We start from the raw sequence: 14,834 nt of genomic DNA on the forward strand, positions 1-14,834 counted from the left end.
CACAGAGCACCTATTAGGAGCACACAGCCTGACTGTAGCACTGTCATTATCTGTCACACATAATAAACAACCTAACATTCAAACGTCACTGTAAGACTAAGAGTCCCATCATCATCTTTCCCCCTAGAGAAACACATTATCCAGGAGGATGGTTAAAATGACACCATTTTACTCACACCAGCCCTGGATCCAATTAGGACCAGCATCCCAACAGCACAACCTTTCTGAACAAACAAAACCAATAATGAAAACCTTTCCCCTGAATGAAAAGCATCCGTTGCTTTGTGTGTGAGCTGAGTGGAAGCCATTGCAGCGCTCCTGTTGTCCATGTCTGCATGGGACTGTTGGACTTTGCTTTACTTTGCCCTCTGGGATGAGAAATCACCAGCAGGGCAGCTTGTTGTTTTGCTGTCCGTCCAAAAGCTCAGATCTGTTCCAGCCGTTCTGACGTGTGCAGAACACCACAAGATGAAGCACTTTCAGAGGCTGTTTTCTCTACAATCATTTCATGTGTTTACTTTGGAGAAATGGCCTTTTTAAATCAGAAATACAGCTGTGGTAACACCTATTCTCATGAATTCTGTTCAAGCCGAATCACTCCTTTGTCCCCATGTCCATCAAAGCCTTACATAACAAGTTATCCAGAGCCTAACCGTACACATATAATCTGTTATGATGATTTTATGTTTATCTTACTTCACACTGTTCATTATTCACTATTATGTCGACTACAGTTTGTCATTCAGTGGTCAATTTAGAGCATGGTTAGAATGTTCTGTAATACTTTCTCTAAACAGGTGAAATGCTGTAAATACTGGCCTGATGACAGTGAGATGTACGGAGACATCAAGATCACACTGCTGAAGACAGAGACGCTGGCTGAATATACAGTCCGTACCTTTGCCTTGGAGAGGGTGAGTCAACACAACTCTCCCTAATTATTCAATATTCCTTCCTTCTGCTGCTGAGTACGTTTCTAACGAGGCAGTGTGCGCTGTTGGTACGACTATTTGAAGGTCTTGCAGAGGAGGAGAATGACATTTCAACATGTTATGAGAGACAGGTTATCTAAATAGACATCTATTATTAATACTGATCAGCAGTATCAGCTCAAGTGCTGTGTCTCTGTCCATGGTGCTGAAATGATCTCTCTCTCCTGCTGTTTATATTTGGGTTCCAATGAAAACATTGCAGCAGCAGGTGGTGCTTAAACTTTGCTGTGGGTTGAGAAAAATAAACTGCAGGCTGGACAAGTTGAAAACATTGCGGGAACGGGCGGTAATGGTCATAAATACAGCAGGAGCAGATGGACTGAGGATTAGGAAAACACTTCAGCACAGCATATTTACAAATTATATAGCATTTATGATGATGGAACAAATGATTATTGGTGATGATTGGCCTAACGGTTGTTGGCTTTGGTCCATTTATAACAAGCTGTAAGTCAATTTGGTCTCAGGGTGTCAAACTTTTAATTTGAGGGCTGATTTTGTTCCTGCCTGACCTGCCAGCAAATTTAAGTCTTTTGTTTTAGCCACCAAAAAATCATGATTAACAAGACTTTCAGGGCCATCTCTGCCACTGGCTTCCCTTTTTGTTCAGGAATAGTCCAATCACATTTGAGCACAGCTACTTCAGTATGGTAAGGTTGGCAGTGCCAGACAAAACAGCATCACATTGCCAATGGTCCAATGGCTCCATAAAATGAACAGTTTTGATCACATCGTTGCTGTCACCAACTGCAATATGGAAGGCAATAATGGACTTCACTTTGTCTCTTCGTTGACTAAAATGTCCTGCAAGGTCCCTGATTGTTTCTGCCCTGCTGTGTTAAGTGCTGAACTGGCACTCAATAATGAGAGGACGTACAGTAAGTGGAGCCTGGCAGTACAGTAGGTGCTTCCACACAGCGGGTGGTCGCCTGCTGCCTCCATTAAGATGTCTGGAAGCTGCACTGTAGCAACAAGGACACACAGAGAGATGGAGAATCTAGATGGACTTTAGTAGTTATTGTAGAGTGAGGATATATGGATGTCTGTGGCAGCTTTCATAAAGATCACACTCACAGTGTGGGAGTTGTGACTTTGTGAACGTTTAGACCTTTAATAATAATGACATAACTTCCATTCACTGGTGAAAATGTCATGTCTCTACCATGTACCACCTCATCGGAATTAGCAAACCATAACTTAATGAGAAAAACAATTAACTTAAAAACATTTAAAAATATAAAATACCGTTTCAGCCCTTCAGGTTTGAACCCCTAAAAATCTATGCATTTCCTCTCGTCATTTTGCCAACCCTTTGTGAGACATTGAAGCGATTGATATTTTACTGTTACATTGGTTGGGGATTTAAATCGAATAGGTTTGTTTATTTATGGAACAGCTTAAAATCTGACAGGACTCATTACCGATGGGAAGGTGGGCCTCTCAGGATAAACAGGATTTCATTGAGAGGAATTAGCCTGAGTAGCTGCTTCAAAACGCCTCCATCTCTTCTCCTTGGTAGCAGCAGAGAGCAGCTGCTCCAGTGCTACTGCTTTGTTCCCAGTGAGCCAAAGGTCTCCTTCATGCTGCTGTTGTGTGAAAGGCTCAGAGCCACTCTGGAGTGACACTGTATTATCATCACTCCATCACAGCTGCTCTCCCTGCAAGCTGCTGCTGCTTATTCAAACCAGCAGAATGCTGGCAGATGCTGACACTTTGTTTTCAACCTTCTCCCTCACTTCATTTTTTAGATTTTCCTCTTCCTCAAATCTTTGCTTTGCATCCACTTTACTTTAATTTAATTTGCAGAGTGGTGAATTACTGTGTGTCTGTGTAAACAAGCTGGATTTGAATCTGGGTCTGCTGTGTGGGAAACCATCTACTATTCATCCAAAGCAGATAGTTTGGAAGCCTCTGTCCACCAACAAACAAGAAAACCTCTAATATTATATTGAGAAACTTCTCAAAGTGATGAGAACTCATTTTGAAATACTGACTTACAATCTCAAAATGATGACTTGGATACTAAGAATAATGAGAAGCTTTGTCAAAATGACTCAAGATAATGAGAAAGTAAACTGGTATGATCTAGTAAAGGCTATGAGGCTGATCTCAATGTAACGCTAATTCCTGTTGTCTTTGTGTGTTCTGACAGAGAGGCTACTCAGCCAACCACGAAGTGCGTCAGTTCCACTTCACATCGTGGCCAGAGCACGGGGTTCCCTTTCACGCCACAGGCCTGCTGGCCTTTATACGGAGAGTCAAAGCCTCCACGCCTCCTGATGCTGGTCCTGTGGTCGTTCACTGCAGGTTAGCATCTCATGATACTTACTGTCCTGTGGTCGTTCACTGTTAGCATCTCATGACACTTACTGTCCTGTGGTCGTTCACTGCAGGTTAGCATCTCATGATACTTACTGTCCTGTGGTCGTTAACTGTTAGCATCTCATGATACTTACTGTCCTGTGGTCGTTCACTGCAGGTTAGCATCTCATGATACTTACTGTCCTGTGGTCGTTCACTGCAGGTTAGCATCTCATGATACTTACTGTCCTGTGGTCGTTCACTGCAGGTTAGCATCTCATGATACTTACTGTCCTGTGGTCGTTCACTGTTAGCATCTCATGATACTTACTGTCCTGTGGTCGTTCACTGTTAGCATCTCATGATACTTACTGTCCTGTGGTCGTTCACTGTTAGCATCTCATGATACTTACTGTCCTGTGGTCGTTCACTGTTAGCATCTCATGATACTTACTGTCCTGTGGTCGTTCACTGTTAGCATCTCATGATACTTACTGTCCTGTGGTCGTTCACTGCAGGTTAGCATCTCATGATACTTACTGTCCTGTGGTCGTTCACTGTTAGCATCTCATGATACTTACTGTCCTGTGGTCGTTCACTGCAGGTTAGCATCTCATGATACTTACTGTCCTGTGGTCGTTCACTGCAGGTTAGCATCTCATGACACTTACTGTCCTGTGGTCGTTCACTGTTAGCATCTCATGATACTTACTGTCCTGTGGTCGTTAACTGCAGGTTAGCATCTCATGATACTTACTGTCCTGTGGTCGTTCACTGTTAGCATCTCATGATACTTACTGTGCTGTGGTCGTTAACTGTTAGCATCTCATGATACTTACTGTCCTGTGGTCGTTCACTGCAGGTTAGCATCTCATGATACTTACTGTCCTGTGGTCGTTCACTGTTAGCATCTCATGATACTTACTGTCCTGTGGTCGTTCACTGCAGGTTAGCATCTCATGACACTTACTGTCCTGTGGTCGTTCACTGCAGGTTAGCATCTCATGATACTTACTGTCCTGTGGTCTTTCACTGCAGGTTAGCATCTCATGATACTTACTGTCCTGTGGTCGTTCACTGCAGGTTAGCATCTCATGATACTTACTGTCCTGTGGTCGTTCACTGCAGGTTAGCATCTCATGATACTTACTGTCCTGTGGTCGTTCACTGTTAGCATCTCATGATACTTACTGTCCTGTGGTCGTTCACTGTTAGCATCTCATGATACTTACTGTCCTGTGGTCGTTCACTGCAGGTTAGCATCTCATGATACTTACTGTCCTGTGGTCGTTCACTGCAGGTTAGCATCTCATGATACTTACTGTCCTGTGGTCGTTCACTGCAGGTTAGCATCTCATGACACTTACTGTCCTGTGGTCGTTCACTGCAGGTTAGCATCTCATGATACTTACTGTCCTGTGGTCTTTCACTGCAGGTTAGCATCTCATGACACTTACTGTCCTGTGGTCTTTCACTGCAGGTTAGCATCTCATGACACTTACTGTCCTGTGGTCGTTCACTGCAGGTTAGCATCTCATGATACTTACTGTCCTGTGGTCGTTCACTGCAGGTTAGCATCTCATGACACTTACTGTCCTGTGGTCTTTCACTGCAGGTTAGCATCTCATGACACTTACTGTCCTGTGGTCGTTCACTGCAGGTTAGCATCTCATGATACTTACTGTCCTGTGGTCTTTCACTGCAGGTTAGCATCTCATGATACTTACTGTCCTGTGGTCGTTCACTGCAGGTTAGCATCTCATGATACTTACTGTGCTGTGGTCGTTCACTGTTAGCATCTCATGATACTTACTGTCCTGTGGTCGTTCACTGCAGGTTAGCATCTCATGATACTTACTGTCCTGTGGTCGTTCACTGCAGGTTAGCATCTCATGATACTTACTGTCCTGTGGTCGTTCACTGTTAGCATCTCATGATACTTACTGTCCTGTGGTCGTTCACTGTTAGCATCTCATGATACTTACTGTCCTGTGGTCGTTCACTGTTAGCATCTCATGATACTTACTGTCCTGTGGTCGTTCACTGCAGGTTAGCATCTCATGATACTTACTGTCCTGTGGTCGTTCACTGTTAGCATCTCATGATACTTACTGTCCTGTGGTCGTTCACTGCAGGTTAGCATCTCATGATACTTACTGTCCTGTGGTCATTCACTGTTAGCATCTCATGATACTTACTGTCCTGTGGTCGTTCACTGTTAGCATCTCATGATACTTACTGTCCTGTGGTCGTTCACTGCAGGTTAGCATCTCATGATACTTACTGTCCTGTGGTCGTTCACTGCAGGTTAGCATCTCATGATACTTACTGTCCTGTGGTCGTTCACTGTTAGCATCTCATGATACTTACTGTCCTGTGGTCGTTCACTGTTAGCATCTCATGATACTTACTGTCCTGTGGTCGTTCACTGCAGGTTAGCATCTCATGATACTTACTGTCCTGTGGTCGTTCACTGCAGGTTAGCATCTCATGATACTTACTGTCCTGTGGTCGTTCACTGCAGGTTAGCATCTCATGACACTTACTGTCCTGTGGTCGTTCACTGCAGGTTAGCATCTCATGATACTTACTGTCCTGTGGTCTTTCACTGCAGGTTAGCATCTCATGATACTTACTGTCCTGTGGTCGTTCACTGCAGGTTAGCATCTCATGATACTTACTGTCCTGTGGTCGTTCACTGCAGGTTAGCATCTCATGATACTTACTGTGCTGTGGTCGTTCACTGTTAGCATCTCATGATACTTACTGTCCTGTGGTCGTTCACTGCAGGTTAGCATCTCATGATACTTACTGTCCTGTGGTCGTTCACTGTTAGCATCTCATGATACTTACTGTCCTGTGGTCGTTCACTGCAGGTTAGCATCTCATGATACTTACTGTCCTGTGGTCGTTCACTGCAGGTTAGCATCTCATGATACTTACTGTCCTGTGGTCGTTCACTGTTAGCATCTCATGATACTTACTGTCCTGTGGTCGTTCACTGTTAGCATCTCATGATACTTACTGTCCTGTGGTCGTTCACTGTTAGCATCTCATGATACTTACTGTCCTGTGGTCGTTCACTGCAGGTTAGCATCTCATGATACTTACTGTCCTGTGGTCGTTCACTGTTAGCATCTCATGATACTTACTGTCCTGTGGTCGTTCACTGCAGGTTAGCATCTCATGATACTTACTGTCCTGTGGTCATTCACTGTTAGCATCTCATGATACTTACTGTCCTGTGGTCGTTCACTGTTAGCATCTCATGATACTTACTGTCCTGTGGTCGTTCACTGCAGGTTAGCATCTCATGATACTTACTGTCCTGTGGTCGTTCACTGCAGGTTAGCATCTCATGATACTTACTGTCCTGTGGTCGTTCACTGTTAGCATCTCATGACACTTACTGTCCTGTGGTCGTTCACTGCAGGTTAGCATCTCATGATACTTACTGTCCTGTGGTCGTTCACTGTTAGCATCTCATGATACTTACTGTCCTGTGGTCGTTCACTGCAGGTTAGCATCTCATGATACTTACTGTCCTGTGGTCGTTAACTGCAGGTTAGCATCTCATGATACTTACTGTCCTGTGGTCGTTCACTGTTAGCATCTCATGATACTTACTGTCCTGTGGTCGTTCACTGCAGGTTAGCATCTCATGACACTTACTGTCCTGTGGTCGTTCACTGCAGGTTAGCATCTCATGATACTTACTGTCCTGTGGTCGTTAACTGTTAGCATCTCACGATACTTACTGTCCTGTGGTCGTTCACTGCAGGTTAGCATCTCATGATACTTACTGTCCTTTGGTCGTTCACTGTTAGCATCTCATGATACTTACTGTGCTGTGGTCGTTCACTGCAGGTTAGCAAACTTACCCAAATGTGCAAACTCATGTGAGACATTCTCTCTATCTTGTGTGTCAGTGTGGGGGCAGGTCGTACCGGTTGCTACATCGTGCTGGACGTCATGTTGGACATGGCTGAATGTGAAGGCGTGGTGGACATCTACAACTGTGTGAAAACCCTGTGCTCCCGACGCATCAACATGATCCAGACAGAGGTACATTCACCTGTCTGTTCACATCAACATGATCCAGACAGAGGTACATTCACCTGTCTGTTCACATCAACATGATCCAGACAGAGGTACATTCACCTGTCTGTTCACATCAACATGATCCAGACAGAGGTACATTCACCTGCTCAAACTGATAGTCTATTGACTCTCTACAAACAGGGATCTAAAGGTGCGTTCATACAGGAGGTGAATATATTTTCCATGCATTGAGATTACATACAAAATCGTGCAAAGATGAATGACGTGAACTGGGTGACGTTAATGCGCAAACTCAGGCGAAATAACACAGCCATAACTCGAGAACACAAAGACATTCCTCTGGGGAAAAGTTCTGAGGACATTTGTTGTTGTTTTTTTTACTTCTTTTTCTCTTCTCCTGGTATTTGTAAAATGATGAAGCTCCCCTCCCCCTCTGGGTTTCATTTAAAGGTCAAAACAATGGTTGATGAGTTCAGATTCACATTGTGCTTCTTACATGTTGCACTGGATCATGTGTTTTCTTTTAGATGTGTAGATAATATGCATATCAACCCCTTATTATGTTAATCCAATGTTGACTTACTCAACTGTTTATTACAGGGTCGCACTAATTAAATGTGTTGCTTGCAGTGTTTGTTTGTTTGTAGAGTAATTTATTTTATTCAGCTCTTTGATACACTATAAACATTGAGGTGTGTTTAATGCAGCATTCTGTACACTTTATATTCTCCACCATTCTCTCATTACCTTACTTTGATTATTTATTGATATGTATCTGGTTTTTGTTTTTACTTCCTGTCTGCTCTTCTCTGTCTTCTGTTTTATGTATCTGTCTTCTATTCTGTTTGCAGTGCTCACAGATTTCAACATTTTCAAGCTAACAATCATTTAGGTTGTGCAAGTGACACTGTTGTACTACAGAATATAGTAGAGAAAGGTATCTGCAACAAAGCAGAAAGCCCTCAACACTCCAAGTTAGATGAAGGCTTTTAGGTGCACGGCTCACAATAGCATATGAGAAAGAAGTAGTCGCCTGCACTCAAGGAATCTCCTTTTCACATGATTTTATTTACCTCAATGGACGCGTTTCGACCCTTCGGTCTTCTTCAGTTGTCCTCCAGAATAAGTCAGACCCTCACAGTGTTAACTGTTGTCCTCCAGAATAAGTCAGACCCTCACAGTGTTAACTGTTGTCCTCCAGAATAACTCAGACCCTCACAGTGTTAACTGTTGTCCTCCAGAATAAGTCAGACCCTCACAGTGTTAACTGTTGTCCTCCAGAATAACTCAGACCCTCACAGTGTTAACTGTTGTCCTCCAGAATAACTCAGACCCTCACAGTGTTAACTGTTGTCCTCCAGAATAACTCAGACCCTCACAGTGTTAACTGTTGTCCTCCAGAATAACTCAGACCCTCACAGTGTTAACTGTTGTCCTCCAGAATAACTCAGACCCTCACAGTGTTAACTGTTGTCCTCCAGAATAAGTCAGACCCTCACAGTGTTAACTGTTGTCCTCCAGAATAAGTCAGACCCTCACAGTGTTAACTGTTGTCCTCCAGAATAACTCAGACCCTCACAGTGTTAACTGTTGTCCTCCAGAATAACTCAGACCCTCACAGTGTTAACGGTGCTGTTGGTGATGACGTGTCTCCTGCAGGAGCAGTACATCTTCATCCATGATGCCATCCTGGAGGCCTGTCTGTGTGGAGAGACGTCCATCCTGGTCAACGAGTTCGCCCTCACTTACAAGGACTTGCTGCGCGTGGACTCCCAGAGCAACTCATCCCAGCTACGAGAAGAGTTCCAGGTCAGAAAGAACACTACCACCAACAATACATACCCTTATCTATAACACTAAACATACTAATTTAACTCTATGAGAAGAGTTCCAGGTCAGACCTCCATACAACCACAGTAATGCATACTGTACAATACATCTATAACACTATGTTATATTACACTATAACACTACAGTATACTGCACATACACAACTTATCTATGAGAAGAGTTCCAGGTCAGACCTCCATACAACCACAGTAATGCATACTGTACAATACATCTATAACACTATGTTATATTACACTATAACACTACAGTATACTGCACATACATAACCTATCTATGAGAAGAGTTCCAGGTCAGACCTCCATACAACCACAGTAATGCATACTGTACAATACATCTATAACACTATGTTATATTACACTATAACACTACAGTATACTGCACATACACAACTTATCTATGAGAAGAGTTCCAGGTCAGACCTCCATACAACCACAGTAATGCATACTGTACACTACATCTATAACACTATGTTATATTACACTATAACACTACAGTATACTGCACATACACAACTTACCTATGAGAAGAGTTCCAGGTCAGACCTCCATACAACCACAGTAATGCATACTGTACACTACATCTATAACACTATGTTATATTACACTATAACACTACAGTATACTGCACATACACAACTTATCTATGAGAAGAGTTCCAGGTCAGACCTCCATACAACCACAGTAATGCATACTGTACACTACATCTATAACATTAATACATACACAACCTATCTATGAGAAGAGTTCCAGGTCAGAGCACCTACATACACAACTTATCTACGAGAAGAGTTCCAGGTCAGAGCACCTCCTCCATATGACCACATTAATACATACTGTACACTACATACTGTATCTATAACACTAACACATACACAATACATCTATAACACTAACACATACACAATCCATCTATAACTAAAACATACAGTGTAGATGTTTAGAATGTTTTGCACAGGGATTTCTTTTTTGAGGGAATGGAGTGAGGTGATGACATCACATAACCTTCCTTATACAATAACGGTGCTTCATTATGTGCAGTTTGGAGAATATTATATTCACTTATTACACATTTCCTTCTTCATGCCTGTTCACTTCAAAGACATCCTCTGGGGAGTCTTACTGTATGTTTACATAAAACAATAGAAAGTCATTAATACTTGTTGGCACAGGGGTTTCCATAGAGTCCCTTGAGAATTCAGAATGGAACTAAAACATGGATGCTGACTGGGAGAGTAGAAAGCCAGCTGAGGTCCCACCATCCACATGTCCTCCACAGGACACCAGCAGCCACATTGATCCAGGGTTTAACAGTGGGATTTTAATTCCATAATATGTTCTCATCTTATATGACCTCATATGAATGATGCCAGATTCATTACCTCATGATTTATTGCTCAGGCTGTGGAGAAAGAAAGCGTCTCTGATTACAGACTGTTTGTTCTTCATAAAGAGGTCAGAGGTCACGTGCGCTCCTTTGATCTTTGTAAATTAGCGCTGTTGAACTCGTCTGGGCTGCACTGCTCTGGTGTCATTCTGCACACACAGAGATCTGGAATTCCTACATCTATTATTGATGCTGCACATTATTAACGCATCCAAATATTATTTTGGTATTGTCTAATCGAATGAAGGCTTAGCGAACACGCTGTTCTTCAAAACACAAACTGGGGCATTGAATTTTACACCAGTATTGCCTTTTTTTGTTTGTTTAAGCCTCCCTTGCAATGGCAGCACAATTCACTATTCTGTTCTCCTGAAGTGTGATATTCTCAGTGATATTGAACATTATGTTTAGACCTTGTTAATCCCACTGGTAAATCCAGTTTCAGCTTCACCCAGCTGAAGGCTGCTCAGATGCTCATGATGAGCAGTTAGGTGTTAGTGTCTTGCTCATGGACACTTTGACACATACTGTGGCCTGTAGATCGAGTTGGGACTGGGAGGCAAACCAGTGACCTTCTGATTACCAAATGGCCTCTCAAACCACTAAACTATGGCTGCCCCCAAATTCCTAAAATAAGACCGAGAATAATAATTCTAGTCACTTATTACAGAATCCTGTTGTGACAAAGTTAACTAGGTTTGTTTGTTTCTCTGGTCCACGTGTTTAAAGGTCTACACATGTTGTCCTCTCCCTCCTCTCTCCTGGTTCTTCTCTCCTTCTCTCCCTCCTCTCCTTCCTCTCTGCTCATCCTTCTCTCCTTCTCTCCTCTTGTCTTCCTCCTCATCCACGTTTACTTGTTCTTCTCTCCTTCTCTCCTCTTCTTTCCCTCCTCCCCCTCTTTGTTTCTCTCCTCATTGACCCCAGACTCTGAACTCGGTGAGTCCTCACCCTCTTTGTTTCTCTCCTCATTGACCCCAGACTCTGAACTCTGTGACTCCTCACCCTCTTTGTTTCTCTCCTCATTGACCCCAGACTCTGAACTGGGTGACTCCTCACCCTCTTTGTTTCTCTCCTCATTGACCCCAGACTCTGAACTGGGTGACTCCTCACCCTCTTTGTTTCTCTCCTCATTGACCCCAGACTCTGAACTCTGTGACTCCTCACCCTCTTTGTTTCTCTCCTCATTGACCCCAGACTCTGAACTCTGTGACTCCTCACCCTCTTTGTTTCTCTCCTCATTGACCCCAGACTCTGAACTCGGTGACTCCTCACCCTCTTTGTTTCTCTCCTCATTGACCCCAGACTCTGAACTCTGTGACTCCTCACCCTCTTTGTTTCTCTCCTCATTGACCCCAGACTCTGAACTGGTTGACTCCTCACCCTCTTTGTTTCTCTCCTCATTGACCCCAGACTCTGAACTCGGTGAGTCCTCACCTGGACGTTGAAGAGTGCAGCATCGCGCTGCTGCCCAGGAACCGGGAGAAGAACCGCAGCATGGACGTGCTTCCTCCCGACCGCTCGCTGGCCTTCCTGGTCACCAGCGAAGGCCAGAGCAACAACTACATCAACGTGGCGCTCACCGACAGCTTCCACCGGCCCGCCGCCTTCATGGTGACGCCTCACCCGCTCCCCGGCACCACGGCCGACTTCTGGAGGCTGGTGTTTGACTACGGCTGCACCTCGGTGGTCATGTTGAACCAACTCAACCAGTCCAACTCAGCCTGGGTGAGCTCACTGCTTGGCATTATATCGTTTTAGAAGGAGCGGAGCTCCAACATCTGGCTTTGTCCGGCCACAAATAATGTCCGGGCTTTGAAGCGTGGCCTACTGTACTTTTTTTTTTTTTTTTTTAATTATTTTAGTGTCATGCTTCCAAGGAAGCCCAGCCCATGTGGACTTACAGGACACTTTTACATTTCATTTAACAAAAAAAAACAATTCTACATCTGGCCTACATCTTGGCACAAAGTGCTCAAAGTTTGTTGTACACATTGGTCAAGCTAAGCTTCGCTTAATGAAATTAACTCATAAATAACACGCTCATTCACACTCACATTTTTACTTTTATTTCATCTTTATTTATTCAGGTAAGGACAGTTGAGAGCAAACTCTCTGACTCCCTGATTACTAGAACAACAAACATAGCAGCAAACCAACAAAAAATCCAAAAGATGACAGACATAATTCAATCAGTGTATTATTAAATTAAGTGATAAAGAGAATTAAATTATCAAGCTTTAAAACACTTTCTAGACAATTCCACGTGTGTAGGCCATAATACTGAAATGCAGTCCTGGGTAAAAGGCTCTTTAGCATGTTGGGATGACTGTGATCTTTGATTCTTTGATGATTCTGCAAGCTTTGCTGACACAGTATGGTTTAGCTTCTCTCAGTCAGAGTGTCAGAATGTTGTTTATCTTCTCCTTTGCTTCATCTCTGGATCTGGATGTTTGCTTGGTAGAAGTTCCTTCACATCATCACACATTGCTCTGATCATGTGACTGTGAGGTGTTGCTAGATAACAGCAGCCCCAGTTTACATCAGGAGAATCATCAATCAATCAGTCACTCATATGGTACAAGCAGTGACATGTTGGTGGCACATGTTACTGTACTAACACAACACTACAACATTACAACATGCACAATCTAAGCTGACCAGTGTCCCATAGCTTCATTTGGCTCTGCAGCAGAAATGAACAGGTAACAAATGTCACCTTCACACGTTTCCCACTGAGATGGTAATAATTAGTCATGTATTGTACAATCCTGTTGTGAACATGGATGTGTTTGTTTCTCTGTATTTGTTGGGGTGTCTCTGGGTAAATCTCTCCCCTGGTGTCAGTGTTTGGAGCTTCTAGGAAAGTATCAGGGCCAGATTTACATTCATCAAAGGCTCAGAACATGCTGGTCTCTGGAGCTATACATGCCTCTTCTGGCCTCACATCAAATCCTTCTCACCGTCCCTCTGAGCTTAACTTGATATTTGTTAAAACAAATAGCCTGAAGTGAAATGTGCTCTGGTAAGGTGCATGGAATGAATGTCTGCTTTACTAAGGCTGTAGCTAATTATGCAACCGGCCCATGTGGGAACATGGTGTGGAAGGTTCATGGTTGTCTTTGATTCATTATTGGTTGACTGAATTTATAGGTTTTGATTAAAGGCAGGGGATTTCCATTCAAAAGCAAAGCTCACACATTGCATGAGCATAAAAATTAATGATAGGTAATACACGTGTTTATATGTGTTAATGATAGGTAATACACATGTTTCTATGTGTTAATGATAGGTAATACACATGTTTCTATGTGTTAATGATAGGTAATACACATGTTTATATGTGTTAATGATAGGTAATACAAATGTTTCTATGTTCCTAATGATAGGTAATACACATGTTTCTATGTGTTAATTATAGGTAATACACATGTTTATATGTGTTAATGATAGGTAATACACATGTTTCTATGTGTTAATTATAGGTAATACACATGTTTCTATGTGTTAATGATAGGTAATACACATGTTTCTATGTTCCTAATGATAGGTAATACACATGTTTCTATGTGTTAATGATAGGTAATACACATGTTTCTATGTGTTAATGATAGGTAATACACATGTTTCTATGTGTTAATGATAGGTAATACACATGTTTCTATGTGTTAATGATAGGTAATACACATGTTTCTATGTGTTAATGATAGGTAATACACATGTTTCTATGTGTTAATGATAGGTAATACACACGTTTATATGTGTTAATGATAGGTAATACATATGTTTCTATGTTCCTAATGATAGGTAATACACATGTTTCTATGTGTTAATGATAGGTAATACACATGTTTCTATGTGTTAATGATAGGTAATACACATGTTTCTATGTGTTAATGATAGGTAATACACACGTTTATATGTGTTAATGATAGGTAATACATATGTTTCTATGTTCCTAATGATAGGTAATACACATGTTTCTGTGTGTAATGATAGGTAATACACATGTTTATATGTTCTTAACTCTTTTACTGCCACAGAATTTAACAAAAAGCTTCATCCACTGCCAGCTAAATTTGAGAATTGTCGCTCATCTTTGAAGGCCTACTGGAGAAAATTGGCTTTGACTATAAAGACAACAATTATATGGCAACGAAGAATAGAATGTCTACTTTGCAACAGAAAAAGATTTCGTGTTTTTATCATGTTCTATTCATTAGCTAGAAGCTGCTGAATATGGCCTAA

General features: G+C 42.3%; 1 protein-coding gene across 3 annotated transcripts in view; it reads left to right on the forward strand.

The window, feature by feature from the left end:
- LOC308307774 (receptor-type tyrosine-protein phosphatase U) overlaps window positions 1–14,834 on the forward strand; it is a 212,400-nt gene that overhangs the window by 186,910 nt on the left and 10,656 nt on the right. For all 3 annotated transcript variants that reach the window (XM_080753053.1, XM_080753054.1, XM_080753055.1), the window contains 5 exons: window positions 798–914; window positions 3,145–3,299; window positions 7,223–7,358; window positions 9,015–9,164; window positions 12,000–12,314. In XM_080753053.1, the coding sequence (XP_080609179.1) occupies window positions 798–914; window positions 3,145–3,299; window positions 7,223–7,358; window positions 9,015–9,164; window positions 12,000–12,314 (873 nt within the window). The remainder of the gene's footprint in view (window positions 1–797; window positions 915–3,144; window positions 3,300–7,222; window positions 7,359–9,014; window positions 9,165–11,999; window positions 12,315–14,834) is intronic.

Source organism: Nannobrachium achirus (assembly GCF_963921795.1).
Source record: "Nannobrachium achirus genome assembly, chromosome: 2".
NCBI classification, from domain to species: Eukaryota; Metazoa; Chordata; class Actinopteri; order Myctophiformes; family Myctophidae; genus Nannobrachium; species Nannobrachium achirus.